We start from the raw sequence: 17,470 nt of genomic DNA, 5'->3' as shown, positions 1-17,470 counted from the left end.
GAGAAGAAGGAAGAAAAGAGTCCTCATGACAATTGCTTCTCCTTTGGCCCTTTTAGCTTGGCTTCGGTTCGTTCGGCATTGGTCTTTTTCTTCTTTTCGTTCCACAGTTCTGCTTCTTTTCAAACCTAGCCAAAAAGTCGGGTCGAACTATTGGTCAGAATCACAAATTCTTCTACTTTGAGGGTCGCAGGTTTAGGTTACACCATTTCGGGAGTAGCAAGCCACACGCAGAATGGCGTCCAGATTCCGACCGGTAGCGATGTGGAGGGAAAAGAAAGACATCTCTTACGAAGAATGGCAGCCTTCATCGATCATCGCTGAGGTCGGAGAACATCAGTTGGCAGCATCAGCGATTGACGGAGATTCGTTTGCGATGTCCATTCGACACCCGATCGCGTTCCTGGTGCCTTACTGCTGTTTGTTCCATTCCGATGACACCGCAGTGTAACACGAACAAGCCGAGACGGCTGTCTTCCCACGTTCGTTCCCGATGTTTCATCGCGATCGTGGTACTGGATCTAGCCCAATGTCAAACGCTATGCGAGCCAGCTATAGGCGCCATGCTCAGGGAGGGACTGTCCCAACACGACGTCTCGTGAAGAGTGTTCCGGCCCATGATTGTTCAATCGACGTTGTTGATGATGGTCGAAGTGAAACAGGAGGAATGCCTACGCCGCCTTCGACGTCGCCTTGTGGCCCCTTTAAATTAGGCAGAGCATTGCCGTAAAAAGTGGCCTTGAGTTTGCCCTAGGGCCGTTGCGGTGTCCGATCCGTAATAGAGTTCAGCCCGTTGACGCACGTGGAGTGCGTGCGCGCGCCAAATCCCCCTCGCTACACGACGCGCGAGCGTGAGTAGTTTGACGAGCGACCACACAGACACTGCGTTTCGATTATGTTCATGCACAGCGAGCCGACCTCAGCCAATCACTCTGCACCGCTCTGCACCGCACATCGCATTCCTCCCGATCACCGCGTCTGCACGACACGACGCTATTGATGGCCTATTGATAAGTTTACCACCCACCGTCCCGTCAGCAGCCGGCGACCGAGGGATCACAGGGCACACCAGGGTGCGGTACTTAGGTTACCACTGCAACGAAGCAAGCGAAAGAAGCGAGATCCCAGCAAAGTCAAAAAACAACTGACGGGTCTGGCCCTGACGACATGCCCTCGACGTCGCAGGTATAAGGCAGCTCCTGGATCCGACTCCCGCGTGCGTATGCATGGTTTGCCAGTCGCAAGCAGTGTCACCGCCTCCACCTTCAAAGTCCAACGACAAACTCCTGCTGTGCCACCTTTTGCGGATTGATGCGGATTGATTATCACGCATGACCACCATTGCCAGCTACCAAGGCCGGGCTTCCATCATCAATACGACACCCTTGTCGACTACTTTACCATATCCCTACCTCGTACCGCCTCGAACCTCCACGCATATCCGATCCCGCTGTCTCCGGTACAACCCATTCCTCACCTGCAGCGACGCCGCTCAGCAGCGAGAGCAATCCACGACACCTGCATCTGCTCAATCCAGCCGACCAAACAATTATCATCACGGTGCGCGGCGACAAACGCACCGCTCGCATTGCTAAGCTGTACCCGGTCATCCCTCCGAAGCGAGCACACCAGTCCGTTTGTCCCACGGCGAATTACGATCACCCTGGTCCATCACTTATCAGCACTGCCATAATTCTCCCGATCACCACTCCAGACGAGAAATCGTCAATCGGACACGAGCGATCGAGCATTCCAGGAGTCCAGGTTCTTTCCCCAAGTCAAGGTTTCGAAATCGAGGTCCGCCGCGGGGCCTGATCCCTTCACTATCAATCCCTGTTCCCTCTCCACGCACCCTGTCTCGAGGCCTGCAGCGTCATTATCGTGTACCACCCCGGCGATTCTCTAGTAGCCCGGACTTTCGACCTTTCAAGAAGTAGTCTACCGGCCGTGCATCATCATCTTCGGCGCCATGTCCAATAGTACTTCCCGGGATCGCGTATTCGCCTCTTCTCCTTTTCACTACCACTACAGAATGGCCAACACGGACTACACACAAACAGTGCGGAAAGACGGCGATCTCTATTATTCCACTGCCGGCCAACAGGACTCTTCATTTCAATTCGGCTTTGACGAGCCAAAGTCGCCTACCGCGACAAGTGCCACGATCAAGAACATCTCCAGTGAGCCAATCTTCTGGCACGGCTACGCCAGTGAAGAAGAGATGGCTTCTCCCGTCGAGGTGGACGATGTCAGCGTTTCCGACGACGACTTTGACCTCGACGACATTAGTGTGATTAGCTCCCGGAGGTCATCTTCTGCAAGCATTGTGTCTGCCATTTCTTCGACTGGATCTTCCTGCATTCAAGCTCAAGCCGTCACCATGGCCATCGTTCGGCCAAAGATGGTCCAAGTACCCAAGATGTCTGAAGAGCATCCCGCCAAGCGGCGTCTCGTGCACTCGGTTGCGGGCGTGTCCAGCGATAAGATTGCTGTATCACACCTTCGATCAGCATCAATGGAGACTCCACGCCGCGATGATTCGATCGACTCATACTCCCTTTCCTCACTCGATTGGGCAAAGGCTTACGCACCCTCACCACCCTCCACAACTGGATCGAGCTCGAGCTACGACTCCGCATGCGATTCCTTCCACGAACAACCAGTTCCAGTGAAGCGCAACACCACCACGAAACATGTTCCCCTCATGGAAGCCGCTCGTAACCTCGCACCACTCACAGAAGCCGTCGCCGAAGCCGTTTCACCTATGCCCTATGGCCACCACCGACGTTCCAACTCATCGACGAGTCCATCCCTCATGTCCAAGAAGCCTTCGATCATGTCGATTGCCGACCAATACAAGGCGGCCGAGGAGCCCAGCGTACGACGAACGAAGACATTTGGTGCCAACTTCAGCATTAGCAATATTGGCAAGAATCTCCTGAAGCGAGGAGAGAGCATACAGCAAGTGGAGAGGCAATACAACGACCACACGATCACGCGATCGCAAACCGTTCTGCCTCAGTCAACACCGCATCCCATTCCATCACGCACCTCCAGCATGGCACCCGCGAAGCGACTGGTGGCCCGCGGCGGCAGCGAACGCGCCGCGGCAATCATTCTACCCGACTGTCCCGACAAAGTCCAGGCCAACCACTGGCCACTCCGCAACAGTATCGCAGAGTCAACATCGTACAATCCTCGACCTCACAAACTACAACGACCAGACGCAGCCAGAATTACTTCGGTGGCATAGGACTCCATCGAAGCCCTAGCTCTGGCTGGGATCTACTTGTAGTATTACGACCGAGACGACGATTACGATCATGACGATGCTATCACCGGAGACGGAGAGGATGGCGCTTTTGCTTTTGTGGGTTTCACAGACGGCGTTCAAGGATGGGAAGCACGATACCACGGACGACGACAGGCGAAAATGGAGTTTGATTGCTCGCCCGCCGCCAAGTGAACGGCGTGTCGCGATGGAGCTGGTGGGCGGGATGAAGTGTAACTAGCTCACGCATTGTGCAGCTCACGCAAGGAAGAATCGAGCGAGCACTGAATGCTCGCTGGCGATGGATTGATGGGACAATCTTCGATTGAGTAGCTCAATCGCAAATCAATCGCAAACAAATCAAAGATGAAGTCCAAAATCTCACGGAAACACCATGTCATGGGCACCGTGAATCGCAAACAATCGTGAACGATTAGATTGCTGTCAAGTGTTTCATGCAGGCATTGTGCCAAGTTCTTTCATCTGTCTGCAGTCGTCACAAAGTCATCGCAAACACCACCAAGCCATCGCTGACTTCAACTCCGCCTCGTCCGCATGGCTCCACGTGAACACCACCTCTCCGTCCATTCGTCATTGCATTTCATCGCATCGCAAAGATAAGATCCCACTTGTCCATCGCGCCTCACGACTCACTCTATTTCTAACCCTCCACATGACCACACCTCAGCACGCTACGATAGTACAAATGCGCACGTCAACGGGCCCAACGCGTTCAAGTATATCCCAGCAGCGTGCGCGGAATCCACACCACCACGAGCAGCCTGTCAAGTCGGGTGGCAATTGGACGCATTTTCAAGGTGTACCCTCGAACGGCAAGTTCTGGGTTGGACCTGGGCGTGGCAATACTCGTCAGCGATGTCGTTATTGCAGTCGGTGAGGTTGACGTCAATGTGCGTGGCTTGAGGCTGTATCTACGTGTGTCGACTTGGCGAGAATGTTGGCCTCGTGTCGAGTTGTCGAGAAGTCGTTGACGAGAGATGTGTTAGATGGGCGTGAAACGTGGACGAGAAGAACGTTGCGTTTGCGATGTAGTTACGGTCGATGTAAGGCTGTCATTGTAGCAGCGTTAGTTGTGAATCTACCTTTCTGCAGTTTCCGATGATCCACGAGAACTGCAACTTCACGCGACAATTCCGTAAACGTTCTTTGCGTTTCAGCATACATCCCTCCAGAATACGAAACACCTGTCCATTTACCCATGACAGCCATCAGGCGAGGTAATCCCGACGCTGTACTGATGACTTTCCGGATCGGGGTTTCGACATTCTTGTATTCTCCCGGATTCGCGATGCGTGTGTTCCCGATTCGTGCTGCACAAAGTCCATGCCACTCCATGGCATGCCGAAGACTTCCGTGTTGGAGGGCGGCTGTTTCAGGTTTGGGCGGAGGGTACGATCCCTGTGAGCGGAAGCGTGAATTAAGATCTTACTCACACCCTAGCATTGTCGACGACTTGAAGAACTCCGCTGACACGACTTCCGACGGACTCCGGACTTCGTCCCGCAGTCGGGCCCACCCATGGTCTATAGCCCATCTCGTGCATTTCGAAAAGGCGTCGAGGGCTCGTGTCGTAGTACCACTACAACTCCGGCCATTCCATCGTTGCGGCTGGATCTATTGGCTGCGGTGAATTGTTGTAGTAGGCCTGAAGAGGTAGCATGTGGAGATGGCTGACTTCGGGTCGCTTGCTTCGACGTCTGCTTCGATGACTAGCACATTGATCCTCCAGTCGAAGCGAAAGCGCAGGTCCACGAGCTGCATGCACGATGCAGGTGACCAGATCGCTTGGGAACCACACATCCTCGAGGTGCAGCTTCTAGTCAATAATTGACGCAGACAGCACTGCGCGATCGGGACATGCCATACACTTCGCTCTGGACGACACTCATACTGCGCAGCATGCCACGTAGCCCGACTTCAGTGAGTGTCGGCTGTGCACGAAGCCTGCTTCTCTGGCCGAGCAGCAGCCAGGACTGTCTTCAAGTCGCGGCCCTTCGTTGAGGCTGTGTGGTCGATCCGAACGAGTCCGCCGGATGAATCGGAAAGCTTCGCTAAATCCATACTCTCTGTGAGTGGGACTCATCGTTTGCCTTTCTTCTTGCCGGCATCTTTGCTGTAAGGTTCTTGCGCAGCATGGCCGCCTTTGACAACCGCGTCTCTGGCACATTGGTTGATAATCCGGAAGCGATCGGGTCCAAGTTGAACGCCGCCATACCATCTAGTGACCACGACCATCACGCCCCAAACATTCATGAGCTCCAGGAGGTGTAGCAGTCTACCACCTGCGGCAGTCTCTCCGTCGTCGTCGCAGTCCTGGTACTGAGTGCCATTGTCGCCTCGGATGCGCCAGGCGGTGATGTTATGCGTGGCTTTGGCGACTTTCTTATCGGTGGCTAGCAAGTGCGCAAGATAGGATTTCGCCTCGTCCACTGAGCACACCGGAGCGGAACGAGCGACAAAGATGGACTTCTTCTCTGATACAACTTCCGACAACGTCCACGGCGGCGGGTCGCCTAGATCGTCTACAGACTGCTGGTAGTCAGAGACGGAAGCATTTGGCACTTCGTGAGATTCGTCCTGACCGTTCCTCTGAGCAGCTTGTTGCTCCTCGTCCTTTGAGACCTGATCCAGGCCGAGCTGCTCCAATCTCTGCCCGGATTCCTCGATGAGATCAAAAACACAGGCTGCTCCGGGTGCATAGATCTCTGACAAGACGTCCCGCACAATATCGACAACGTGCGTTCCTTCGCCTTTAGCGACGTCGTTCCCGACAGACTGCGTACCGAGGATAGAAGGAGGCGCATCGGGATAGTTGGACGGGAACTCAAGCCGCAATACGATTTCTGGTCGGGCCGGGAGAGTCAGAGCAAATAGACCAGAAATTTCGTCCAATGGAATGATCGTGCTCTCGCCGTAGATGGAATTGATAGACGTGACTTCATCCAGCAGTTCTTCGGACATTCTCGAAGGAAGCCAGGAATGTACCGCATGCAAGGCCGGCACAGCTCTGCCAATCAAAGTATTGCCTGATCAATGCCTGGATATGACTGGCATTCCTCTTCGCCGACGAGAAACGATGATAAGAGTCCGCGCTGCCTCCAGTAGAACTGCTAGTCCATACTACTCAACGACTAGATCCACGAACAGTTCAAGCATGATGTTGGCAGAAGGAAGAGTGAGGTTTGGTGCAGACCACAAATTTAAGCTCCAGACTAGCGGCGGCACTAGCCGCGCTGCACATCTTCAACTTTCACGATTTCATCTGGCGAACCAATCCTTCGACGCACCACACATCACCATGTCGCTCGCCGCCTCACGAACGTCGATCTCGAGTGCGTTGCCGAAACCAAAATACACCGGCGAAGACGAAGAGCTGCCAACGCATACTCAGCAGAAGGGACCACGCGTGATCGATGCCCGAGAACTCGAATCTTCACAACTGGTAGTCAAACGCTCAGGACCTCCGGCGTACGGCCAGCGCTCAGGATGGCGACCGCGCAATGTGGAGGACTTTGGCGATGGAGGTGCTTTTCCCGAAGTGCCCGTGGCACAATATCCGCTGGACATGGGCCGTAAAGGCGTGCCCTCCAGCTCGAACGCGTTGGCCATACAGGTGGATGGCGAGGGCAAGGTCAAATACGATGCGATTGCGCGCAGGGGTCATAACGAGCAACGAATCGTGCATGCGAGCTTCAAGGACCTCATTCCGCTTCGACAGAGGGCGGATGTGGGAGACATCAGCTTGGAGAAGCCAAGTGAGGAGGAGGTTCAGGCGAGTAAAGAGAGGACACAGATGGCATTGCAGGGACTGGTTGCTGGCACGTTGGCTGCTCAGAAGCCGAAGAATGTCAAGGGAACCACGCGACCAGAGCCCACATTTGTGCGGTACACACCCGCGAATCAGATGGGAGACAACAGCAAGAAGCAGGATCGCATCATGAAAATTGTCCAGAGACAGCAAGATCCGATGGAGCCACCGAAACACAAAATCAAGAAGGTCCCGCGTGGGCCACCTTCGCCTCCTCCACCAGTCATGCACTCCCCGCCACGAAAATTGACCGCGGAAGATCAGGAAGCATGGAAGATTCCGCCGCCGGTGTCGAACTGGAAGAATCCAAAGGGTTATACAGTACCGCTCGACAAGCGTCTAGCCGCTGACGGACGAGGATTGCAAGACGTGACGATCAACGACAAGTTCGCGCAATTCGCAGAAGCCTTACACACCGCCGATCGCCATGCGAGAGAGGAAGTCCAGCAAAGACAGCGCATGCAGCAGCGGCTGGCGGAGAAGGAAAAAGAGGCAAAGGAGGACAATCTTCGTCAACTCGCAGCAAAGGCACGGGCAGACAAGGAGAAGGCTATGGCGCAGAGATCAGGTGGTGGACGCTCAAGAAGCAGGTCAGTCGATAGCAGGTCTTCGTACTCTGGGTCTTCACGTTCGGGCAGTCGGAGTCGCAGCCGCAGTCGAGGAGACGATTCCGAAGCTCAACGACGGCAGCGAGAGCAGGCGCGTGCGGAGCGGAAGCGAGAACTTCAGCGTGAATCGCGCCAGAAGAACATGGGTCACGAAAGGCGCGTGCAGATGATGGCACGCGAGCAGAATCGTGATGTCAGTGAGAAGGTGGCGCTGGGACTGGCGAAGCCGACGCAGAGCAAGGAGACGATGTACGACTCGCGCCTGTTCAACCAGAGCTCTGGCTTTGCAGCAGGATTCAATGAGGACCAACCTTACGACAAAGCTCTGTTCGCTGAGCGGGATGCTCTCAACTCCATCTACAGGCCTTCTGTTGGTGAGGACGATGGCGAGGACGACGGAGAGACGTTGGAGAAGATTCAAGGGACAAAGCGATTCGACACGCTGGGCAAGGCACCAAAGGAGGGTTTCAAGGGTACCGAGACTGCGGAGCAGAGAAGCGGCCCGGTCATGTTTGAGCGGGAACGGAAAGAAGATCCATTTGGCTTGGAGTCAATGATCGCAGAGGCGTCCGAAGCTGCTGCCAAGGGAAGCAAAAGATCTGCTGAGGATGATGGCGACAACAAGGGCAAGAAGGCGAGGGTCGACGACGAGTAGAGACATTTATGCTTGGACAACCAGCCGTTATCGATTATGTGGTTGTATCGATTGTGAGTGCATTGCCTTCTTCCCACCTCATTCACCACTGCATCTGTTTGCTACGACATGCGTACCCTATTGAATGTGCTTTACGATGAATAGACAAACGCAGCATCGGCTTCATCTTGTTTGATCCTCGCTCCCCTCAACTAAGCATCCGAATTTCCTTACGGTCTCAAAAAGAAGACATAGACTTGCAGCAGAAACTTTTCAGCTCCTCCATTATGGCTCCCGCAATGAGACGTATGGCTTTCTTCGATGAAAGACTCCCAGCACGCAGCACCGCCACGAGCACACGGACAGTCATGAAGGGCCCGCCGCACCACCAGACTCGAACTTCCAAGCCGACCGCAGGCTCACCCAAGCAGCCTGAACCACGCGCCGCCGCTCATCGTCGAGAGCGTGAGCACGGCTATCGATCAGAGCCAATTTTGAAAGACAATCTTGCAACCGTCAGTTCAGTGATGAGCATGCGGACGAAGATCATTGAGGCTACATTTACCACAACTCCAATATCCAAGCAGACCGCAAGTCCACAACCCGAGTCGAGGATATCACCAGACTTGCTTCCAGACATACCGACATGGCTAGCCTGCACGGTTGCCATCTTCTTCCTCTTGGGTATCATCATGTCGATGCTGCTGTACTGTGTCAACTTCCCTCCGAAAGTCGCATGGTCGAGAGAGCGCAGCAGAAACAAGAGGCATGAGTATCAAGTTATCGACCCGCGCAACCTCTGGGTCAATGAAACCAATCGTGATAGCATCCACGATTCATCTCCCGCAGGAAGTGGGTACCAGCCGAAGAATGTTCCATCGTCGAACTCATCAACGCCTCAAGAGCTGCACTACAGGAGGAATAAGAGAGGCCTGGCAGTGGAAACACGTGCGACAGGCATTGGCCTCGGACTCGAAGTGCCCACCATTCGGACATCGTCACCGTCCTACAGAAAAGTTGCACCTGATGATGACGCAAAGGATGAGCTATACGATCCTGCAGCGACTTCGTGGCGCCCTCTTCCAGCTTCACTTCACTCAGACCAGTCGCTGCTCAACTCAACCTGGACAAACGCCGAAGACGACCGCTCAGATGCGCCGGAGCACGACCTCGAGACTGGCCTGCCGAACAAGAACAGAGGGCCTTGGCTCACGCCAAAACCTTCGCCATCAGGTTCGGCTTCCTCAAGATCGTCGTCGTCTTCACAGGTCAGAATACTTGCCATGCTGGGCAATGGAGTCGAGCGTGCAGCAGATTACTTCGCTCGAGTGCTTGATGATCAGGTCCAGAATGGTGATGCGGAGGGTGGTCTACTACTTTCAGTGAAAGATTGTGAGAGGGAGCAGTGGCCGCCACTCGAGATGGCTCACGTTGGGAATGCGAAGAAGAGGTGCTGAGGGTGGATGAGGAGCACGTCGACTGCAGCGCGTTGGTCTGAGTCTGGGATGATCGCGAGGACTGCAGGAAGGCGTTGAGTTTTGTTGCAGCTCCATACAGAAGCCCAGTAGATAGAAGCGATGCCGCGTTTGATGTTAGTGCTACATCTTGCTTCGATTCCATTGCTATATCGCGCGGTGCGGCGTACCCTTCGCATTCCACGGCCAAAATTCAACCTCACCTCACTTCACTTCACTTCACTTCACTTCACCTCATCCGCTAGCAAAGATCCTGCATCTCGAAGAACGACAGCTCCATTATCACCACGCCTGTTGGTTTTTAGCGCATCCAAATGCATGCCTCTTCTGCAACCTGACCAGATGGCCTCTCTCTGCTGTCACAGTCGGGACCAGTCGCCCGATTTTCTTCGACGCCATCCTTCTTCAAGACGCCGCTCCATCTTCGCCAAACACTCTCAACATCTCCTCGCGCTTGAACATATGCGCTGACTGAATCGCATTGGGCTGCCCGGCCTGAAGATCGGCTCCTCTCCCTGCCATCAAAGCAACAATCTCATCATATCCCTTGAACACCGCTCCTGCGATCGGACTCTGGCCTCTCTCATTGAGCACATTCATATCTGCTCCTTTGTCAAGAAGCATCTTCAAAGTCTCGAGATGGCCATGATAAGCAGCTAGCATGACCAGTGTGTCGCCTTTGTGGTTCGTCAGATTGACTGGAACGCCGGCTGAGATGTATTGCTCAAGCTCTGCAGTCTTGCCTTCCCGGGCGAAGTCGAAAAGCTTGCCGGCGAGTGCGACAGCTTCGGGTGGTAATTGGGTCGATCTGGCAATGTTTGCTGGAGAAGTGGCGTCTGTCGTAGGCTTTTGGGGTACGCCCTGTTCTTCTTGCTTGAGTCCCATTGCTCAGACTTTGTCTAGGAGGTCTGATCAAATGCCAAATATTTCTTGTGCTGACCGCTTGCGCTGTCCGCTTGCAGAATGTCATGCATCAATGTTGTTCTGCACTGCATTGGTCGATGAAGTCATCGGTACGTACGCAACAAAAGCCGTCAATTCGATTTCGTTGCCACCGCGGTTCCGTGCCTTTGACAACGGCAAGCATTTCTTCTACCGATCACTCGACGACGACAAACTACCTCTTCGACACCTTGCTTTCCTCGGCTTTGCCTTCTCTTGCCCGTATATCGCCAGGCTTAACGATGGGGTCTACAAAACACGAGCAAGGGACATTTTGGAGCTTTATATAGAGCCTCAAATTCGACGAAACTCAATTCACTCCTTGTGAGTCCAATCAGCGGGCCGGTTAGTTCTCACCTCATCCGCCACCCTCGAATCTTAACTAACAACCAATAGAATGGTCTAGTGGTATGATTCCTGCTTTGGGTTAATGCCTCGGCAATGACAACATGCAGGAGGCCCCGTGTTCAGTGAGTTGCGCCCTTCTACAATATTGCCACCCCTACCTGTTGCTAACTTCTGGAAAAGATCCACGGTTCGGCCCCGTTCTTTTGCCCTCTCGTCGCTACAACCTCGACGAGGCGCATCTTTTGATATACTTTTGGTCCAGTATGGACAAGGGTTGCGTCCTGGAGCTCGTTGGATGTGATTTTTGTTGCACGGGGGCTGTTGCGGAACTTCGGATTTTAGATTTAGCGCTAGCGTGGAGGAAGTTACACGACTGAAGTCTGCTGTTGCTGAGACCATGCACAGATGAGGCATTTTGAGTACATGGTCTTCAGACATTTGTGACGATTCGACATTGAGAGGCGTTGTCCGCACCTGGGACGAGAAACCTACGAGCCTTCACAAACATCAAGGGCAGCCTGCGCATGATGCTTACCCACCGGGGCACTCCTGGAAACTGCAGCCCTGGGAGACAGCACACACTTTTCGGAAAGAAACCACATCAAAAATAGTAAGTAGGTTTTGAAGGCTAACACAACAGACCACACTCAATCCTCAGCATCCCAACCAAGCCCATACGGCGCATCACCAACCTCGAAGACGCCATCAGATCCAGCGAGCAGAAACTGATTCTTTCCAATGAGCTCCCAGTCGCTATCGCAGTATGTGCTCGGTTCACTGGCCACAATCAGATGACTGCCGTGCAGCTCTTCGGGAATACCGATTTGTCTTCCGGCATGTTCGACGCCATCTGCATTGTCTGGGTACTTGCGATTTAAGGTCATGCCGGCCTGTTGCAGCGTCAGCTTGTTTCATTGAAGTGCCGCATTATCTGACTGACCTTGGTGCTGTAGTATAGACTGGGAGGCTGCGATGTGCGGTGATTTCGAAAGCGGTAGGCCACCAACTTCGAGCCATCCGTTGCACAAAGGTTGAGGCTGTTTGGTTTCTTGCTGTCTCCGAGAATCTTGTGTTGCAGACCTACGATGGTCGCAACAGCACGATGCATGGCTTCCACCATTTCTTGAGCCGAGTACACCTTTTCGAAAGAGCTCGCATCACCACCTCGGGTCAAGTAGGTCATATATAGGGCAGCGATGTGTCTGGAAGATATGTCAGCATCGCACGGGATCATTCTTTTCAACCAACTGACTCTGAATCGGTAGCACCAAAGACGTTGGCATACGCATCATGGCTCATCTCGTTGATCGCGGCTCGTTTGATATCGATGAAGTTACTAGCTGCTCCATTGTGCATGAACGTATGCCTTCCAAAAACGAACGGGTGGTTGTTGATGTTTGCGATTGCGGTTCCGGATGAAGCTCGGATATGTCCAAAGCAGACTCGACTTTCTGTATTGGCACATATCGACAGAAAGTTCTGGTCGTTGATTGGAGGTTGAATCGTTTTGTACATCGCCGGACGTAGGCCCTAGCGAAGGTGAGCATTGTAGTTCGTGCCCCAGCATGCAACTGCTTACATCTTTCTGCTTTCCATCACTACTCTGGGCGGTGTTACTGCTCTCAAAATCGGCCTTCGACGACGTGTACCAGACAACGCCTAGACCGTCAAAATTCATGACCACGTTCCGAGCCTTGACATCGTTCTCGGAGTTCTCGTCATGTTCGTGTGGTAGAAGCTTTGGCAAGTAGTGATCGGAGACTTGTTTGACCAAAGAGTGCTTCGGAGTCACTAGGACGTCTTCCAGCAGACATGGCTCGGTCTGTGAGATATAGGCGAACCAACTGCGTGGAGACTGTAAGCTGACGTTGCATACACAACGGCATCTTGCAGGAACCGAATCCTGATGGACGAAAGGCCCGGAGGCTGACATACCGACACATGTTCTCAGCCGCTTCCGATGATTTTGCTTGTGATTCTAAGGTGAGAAGTGTAGAGCAGGTGATAAGCTTTGTAGGCACAGTAGGTTCAAGGTCGGTGAGTTTGTTATCGGTCAAGTGATGCTGTTTGGCAACGTGGGATGGCAACTGCCTTTCCCAGTCTAGCTCAGAAGCAGGCGGAGCTGCCTCCGGCGAAACATCTCCAGCTCGGAGAGCTTCGTGATGCATGCTGCAAACAAACTCAACCTTCACATCTCATCGAACGACATGGCGACCGTTCCGCCCAAGCATCAAGAGTCGAAGTTTCCGCCGCCCGAAATCTTGCCCTTCAATGAGCGCCAGCAGCCCACAATCCGACTCTACCCTCTAAGCAACTACACATTCGGAACGAAAGAGACGCAGCCCGAGGAGGATCCTTCAGTGAAAGACCGACTGCGGAGATTAGAAGAGCATTACGACAAGCATGGTATGAGGAGGACGTGCGAGGGTATACTCGTTTGTCACGAACACAACCATCCACACATCTTGATGCTGCAAATTGCAAATGCCTTCTTCAAGCTGTAGGTCTTGCATACTCTCGATCGCGTCGTGAAGGAGAGACTGATCAATCGCAGTCCCGGTGACTACCTACCACACGATGTCGACGAGATCGAAGGATTCAAGACGCGATTGAACGAGCGACTGGCGCCCACGGGCTCGCTTAGCACAGTGGAGGCGGCCGACTCCGACTGGGACGTCGCCGATACACTGGCTCAATGGTATCGACCGAATTTCGAAACCTTCATGTATCCATTTCTGCCACCTCACGTAACCCGACCAAAAGAGTGCAAGAAGCTGTACTTCATCCAGCTGCCAAGAGCAAAGGTCCTGAGCGTGCCAAAGAACATGAAGCTTCTGGCGGTGCCGCTCTTTGAGCTTTATGACAACACTCAGCGATATGGACCTCAGCTCAGTGCGATTCCGCACTATCTCAGCCGGTATCGATGGGAGTTTGTGGACGAGGAAGGAGAGGTGGTTTCGTACACTCCGGGAGGGCCAATCGATGAGAGAGTAAAGACGAAGATTCTGGCAGGTGGATCTGAGGAGAACGGAGTGAATGGCGACGCGAAGCCTCAGATCGATGGTGATGCTATGGAACAGTCATGACGAGCAAAGCGCAAGGAAGAGTTGCACACAAGCCGATGCGGCCCATTCGGCCGAAGCTCATGCAGGAAAATCGGCGACGAGACGAAGCTCTCGTTGAGCTGGATCGCTACATCAGGATACAACGTCGAGTAACTACCAGGCACGAAAATGCAAGGATTCGCTCGTCTTCCGGTCGATGCAGGGGAGTCTGACAATCCAGGCACGGTGCGAAGGTCGCTTAGCACGTCCGACGGACCTCCTTCAATGAAGGGAGCGTGTGCTTGGGTTTACTTGCAGCAGCTGCTGTCAGCATCGGGTCTAGGAACGAGGCCGACCAAGGTCGAGACATGGACTGCCATTTCAAGAGCTCAAGCTGCACCCTCAAAATAGCCCAAGCTTGCATCTTCCATGAACGTCATTCACACGGTCGGCACGACGACAACCACTGCTCTGCTGCGCGCTCAACTTCTGGCCCCAGGCGATGATGGGTCGTAATATTTCGAGACGCAGGGCAGTGGAGCTCTCTTTACGATGTGGCACAGCTGACTGCTGCACATCGAGAATCGATCAAACCAGCAGACCTTCGAGGCCGAAATTTAGGAGTCTTGTCTCAAGAACTACTAATGTCAAGTGATGATGCGCACAGGCACAACACCAATTTCATCCTCGCACGTGCTCACCATAGCTTTGCCCACAAGCAGCAATGCAGGCAATTTATCTGGCATTTTCCATAGGTCTACGGTCCGATCGTGCATGTTGACTTTGATTCTATGACTACGACTTTGCATGGATCGACTGCTGCACTGCACATCGAGTATATTGACCAGACGAGAGAGATACGAGAACTGGCAGCGCTTCCGAGGTTCCAATCCCGACATCACTCCATCCATCGCAGTTGACGACAACAACAATAAAAGTGCACGCGAGCACCATTCTCGTGTGGCGGAAGCCACAACATCGACATGGCCACTAGAATCGGTTTGCCGGATCCCACGCGAATGGAAGCACAAAGATTCCAAGAATATGCCCATTCTAGAAGCCGATCCCTGGTCCATATGAGGTAGCACAATTCGTATTTCCACCACAGTGGTAATACTACCTCATGCATGCACTCCGCATCTCAGCCCATGTGTCTCCGGATCTCCCAGCGCATCATCCTCCCAGGAACCACTTGTCGCCGGCGCCGGTCAAGCCAGGAACGTGGCCATGCTCCACGCGAGTACAGAGCTGTGTCACGTTGCTTCAAGCTCCCACCAGTCCGCCACCGCTGACTGGCGGCGTACCAGAGCATTGCATTATCCATCAAGCATCCACATTCTGCCGCTCGAGATCTGCCAAAAGACGAAAATATCCCCACGTGATGGCCGCATCGGGAGAGAACGAGCTGAGTCAATATGCACATCGATTTCGTGCCTTGCCAATGCGAATGCCTTTGTAGGCAAGACCTCCTTTCACTACGCCAATACACTGCAGCCGAAGGATGGTAACCTCCATCGGAGTGGGCCTCATGCCACGACTGAGCTCCGAGTGTTCTCCAGCAGGTATGCTGGTGAGCAATAGCGCACTGCATGAGTGCACATCGCCAGCCATTCGCGATGCGTGACTGACTCCACACGACATTCGGTGCCTTGATTGAGGTAGGGTCATCGTTGATCCCCCTCGATCACCACGGACGGAAGGCATGCATGTACTCGGAATACCATCGGAAAGCTATGCTACAGGCGAGCTATTTTGATGTACGCTGACTTGTCCGGCGGTGTACTTGGAAGAGCAATTCTCTCAGAAGTATGTATAAAGGCATGATGGTCGGACGTTTCATTCATCCTCCATCAGCAACAGCATCTCCTCCAGCAACACTTTCATACACATCTCCAGCCTCGACTTCATTCATTCGCCTCCATCCTCAATCAGACTATCGTTCAGCCTCCTCTCAAGATGCACTCTCCAATGCAATTCGCGGCTCTGGCCATGTTCGCCCTCAGTGGCATGGTCTCTGCTGTGCCTGGCAAGTCCAGTACTACCGTCACGCCCCCATCTTATGAGACTACCACTCCTCCTCCACCTCCTCCACCATATGGCGGTAGCACTACTACCTCGTCTACGAAGAAGACCACTACCACGTCCAAGTCCAGCTCCACGACCAAGTCCACCTCCACGACCAAGTCCAGCTCCACGACCAAGTCCACCTCCACCTGCGCCGTGAGCACCAGCATTTCCACTTCCGTTGGAGAGTCTCCCTACAGTATGATCTATCCTTTCATCCACGTCACGACAATCGACTAATCCCCTCCCAGCCACCGTCAAGTCCACCACGGCCTACGTCCCCAAGACCATCACGTCCATCGTCACCAAGACCACGACCAAAGATGTCCCCTTCACCACGGTCATTACTGGCGATAAGCCCAAGACCATCATCGTCACCAAGACCATCCCGCAAACCACTCAGACCGTCAGCAAATCGACCACCAAGATCCCCAAGCCCACCACTGAATACAAGACGACGGTCATCACCACCGTCGTTCCCGTCGTCAAAACCGGCTACTCCGAAAGCGTAGTCACCGTCACCAAGCCGGTGACCAAGACCATTACGACTACCGAGACCTCGATCTCGACCGGCAAGGGCGAGACCACCTCGACTGGTACCAAGAAGACGACCGCCACGGAGACCAAGGCGGAGACCTACACCACTTCCACCAAGAGCGTCGGCAGCACGACTGTGGTTACCAAGAAGCCATTCACCACCACCAAGGTCTCCACCGTCACCGTCTGCGGACCACCAGGCTACGGATACTAGAGGGTGTGAGGAGATGAGCAGATCTGGCCACGGCCAATAATTGGAGGCGACGGGCTCCTCGGGGAGCGGAGAGAGTGCAGTACATAAAAGCGGCAATAGTGCAGATGGACAACCGGCGCGGATGAGATTTTCCGAAGAATGACCTTCACGACACTCCTTTTTAGCTAGAATAGACTATCCTTCAAGCAAACATCAATTTTGGGCATATCCATCTCATGCATATCAGGCTCGTTCATATCAATCTCGTCTATATCAATCTCGTCCATATCATTCTCGTTCATGTCAAGCTCGTTCATACCGATCATGCTCATGTTAATCTCTTTCAGTGTCACGACTCCCTTCTACATGGCCTGCAACGCTGGCTGACTTGGAGAGCGAGGAGCATTCTCCATCGGCACAAAACCGTCTAAGTATAGCTGCTTGAGCACATCGAGTATGTCCGACACCTTTGCTTCCAGCTTACATCCCAACTCCTCATGACTTGATTTCTGAGCAAAACGTATCCCG

General features: G+C 53.6%; 8 protein-coding genes across 8 annotated transcripts; 5 read left to right on the top strand and 3 right to left on the bottom strand.

Moving 5' to 3' along the window:
- Positions 1-2,029: 2,029 nt before the first annotated feature.
- On the top strand, positions 2,030-4,428 carry MYCGRDRAFT_95118 (uncharacterized protein; the record flags this gene model as incomplete). The annotated part of the gene is made up of 4 exons (XM_003850367.1): positions 2,030-3,186; positions 3,293-3,485; positions 4,087-4,204; positions 4,382-4,428. The coding sequence occupies 4 exons, from the start codon at positions 2,030-2,032 to the stop codon at positions 4,426-4,428; spliced, it is 1,515 nt and encodes a 504-aa protein (XP_003850415.1).
- A 560-nt stretch (positions 4,429-4,988) lies between these two features.
- MYCGRDRAFT_61514 (uncharacterized protein) lies at positions 4,989-6,418 on the bottom strand (the record flags this gene model as incomplete). The annotated part of the gene is made up of 1 exon (XM_003849962.1): positions 4,989-6,418. The coding sequence occupies one exon, from the start codon at positions 6,248-6,250 to the stop codon at positions 5,369-5,371; it is 882 nt and encodes a 293-aa protein (XP_003850010.1).
- A 160-nt stretch (positions 6,419-6,578) lies between these two features.
- On the top strand, positions 6,579-8,360 carry MYCGRDRAFT_74671 (uncharacterized protein; the record flags this gene model as incomplete). The annotated part of the gene is made up of 1 exon (XM_003850368.1): positions 6,579-8,360. The coding sequence occupies one exon, from the start codon at positions 6,588-6,590 to the stop codon at positions 8,358-8,360; it is 1,773 nt and encodes a 590-aa protein (XP_003850416.1).
- A 266-nt stretch (positions 8,361-8,626) lies between these two features.
- On the top strand, positions 8,627-9,796 carry MYCGRDRAFT_95115 (uncharacterized protein; the record flags this gene model as incomplete). The annotated part of the gene is made up of 1 exon (XM_003850369.1): positions 8,627-9,796. One exon carries the CDS (start codon positions 8,627-8,629, stop codon positions 9,794-9,796), a length of 1,170 nt encoding a protein of 389 aa, XP_003850417.1.
- Positions 9,797-10,219: 423 nt separating this feature from the next.
- MYCGRDRAFT_87127 (uncharacterized protein) lies at positions 10,220-11,559 on the bottom strand (the record flags this gene model as incomplete). The annotated part of the gene is made up of 2 exons (XM_003849961.1): positions 10,220-10,635; positions 11,541-11,559. The coding sequence occupies 2 exons, from the start codon at positions 11,557-11,559 to the stop codon at positions 10,220-10,222; spliced, it is 435 nt and encodes a 144-aa protein (XP_003850009.1).
- A 192-nt stretch (positions 11,560-11,751) lies between these two features.
- On the bottom strand, positions 11,752-13,037 carry MYCGRDRAFT_46265 (uncharacterized protein; the record flags this gene model as incomplete). Its single annotated transcript, XM_003849960.1, has 4 exons — positions 11,752-11,994; positions 12,045-12,306; positions 12,357-12,634; positions 12,684-13,037. The coding sequence occupies 4 exons, from the start codon at positions 13,035-13,037 to the stop codon at positions 11,752-11,754; spliced, it is 1,137 nt and encodes a 378-aa protein (XP_003850008.1).
- Positions 13,038-13,311: 274 nt separating this feature from the next.
- MYCGRDRAFT_74666 (uncharacterized protein) lies at positions 13,312-14,190 on the top strand (the record flags this gene model as incomplete). Its single annotated transcript, XM_003850370.1, has 2 exons — positions 13,312-13,604; positions 13,659-14,190. The coding sequence occupies 2 exons, from the start codon at positions 13,312-13,314 to the stop codon at positions 14,188-14,190; spliced, it is 825 nt and encodes a 274-aa protein (XP_003850418.1).
- A 1,819-nt stretch (positions 14,191-16,009) lies between these two features.
- On the top strand, positions 16,010-17,166 carry MYCGRDRAFT_105419 (small threonine-rich protein; the record flags this gene model as incomplete). Its single annotated transcript, XM_003850371.1, has 2 exons — positions 16,010-16,411; positions 16,464-17,166. 2 exons carry the CDS (start codon positions 16,105-16,107, stop codon positions 16,961-16,963), a joined length of 807 nt encoding a protein of 268 aa, XP_003850419.1.
- Positions 17,167-17,470: the final 304 nt, after the last annotated feature.

Source organism: Zymoseptoria tritici, chromosome 8 (assembly GCF_000219625.1).
Source record: "Zymoseptoria tritici IPO323 chromosome 8, whole genome shotgun sequence".
Classification (NCBI taxonomy): domain Eukaryota; kingdom Fungi; phylum Ascomycota; class Dothideomycetes; order Mycosphaerellales; family Mycosphaerellaceae; genus Zymoseptoria; species Zymoseptoria tritici.
This window is presented reverse-complemented; position numbering and strand designations above follow the sequence as displayed.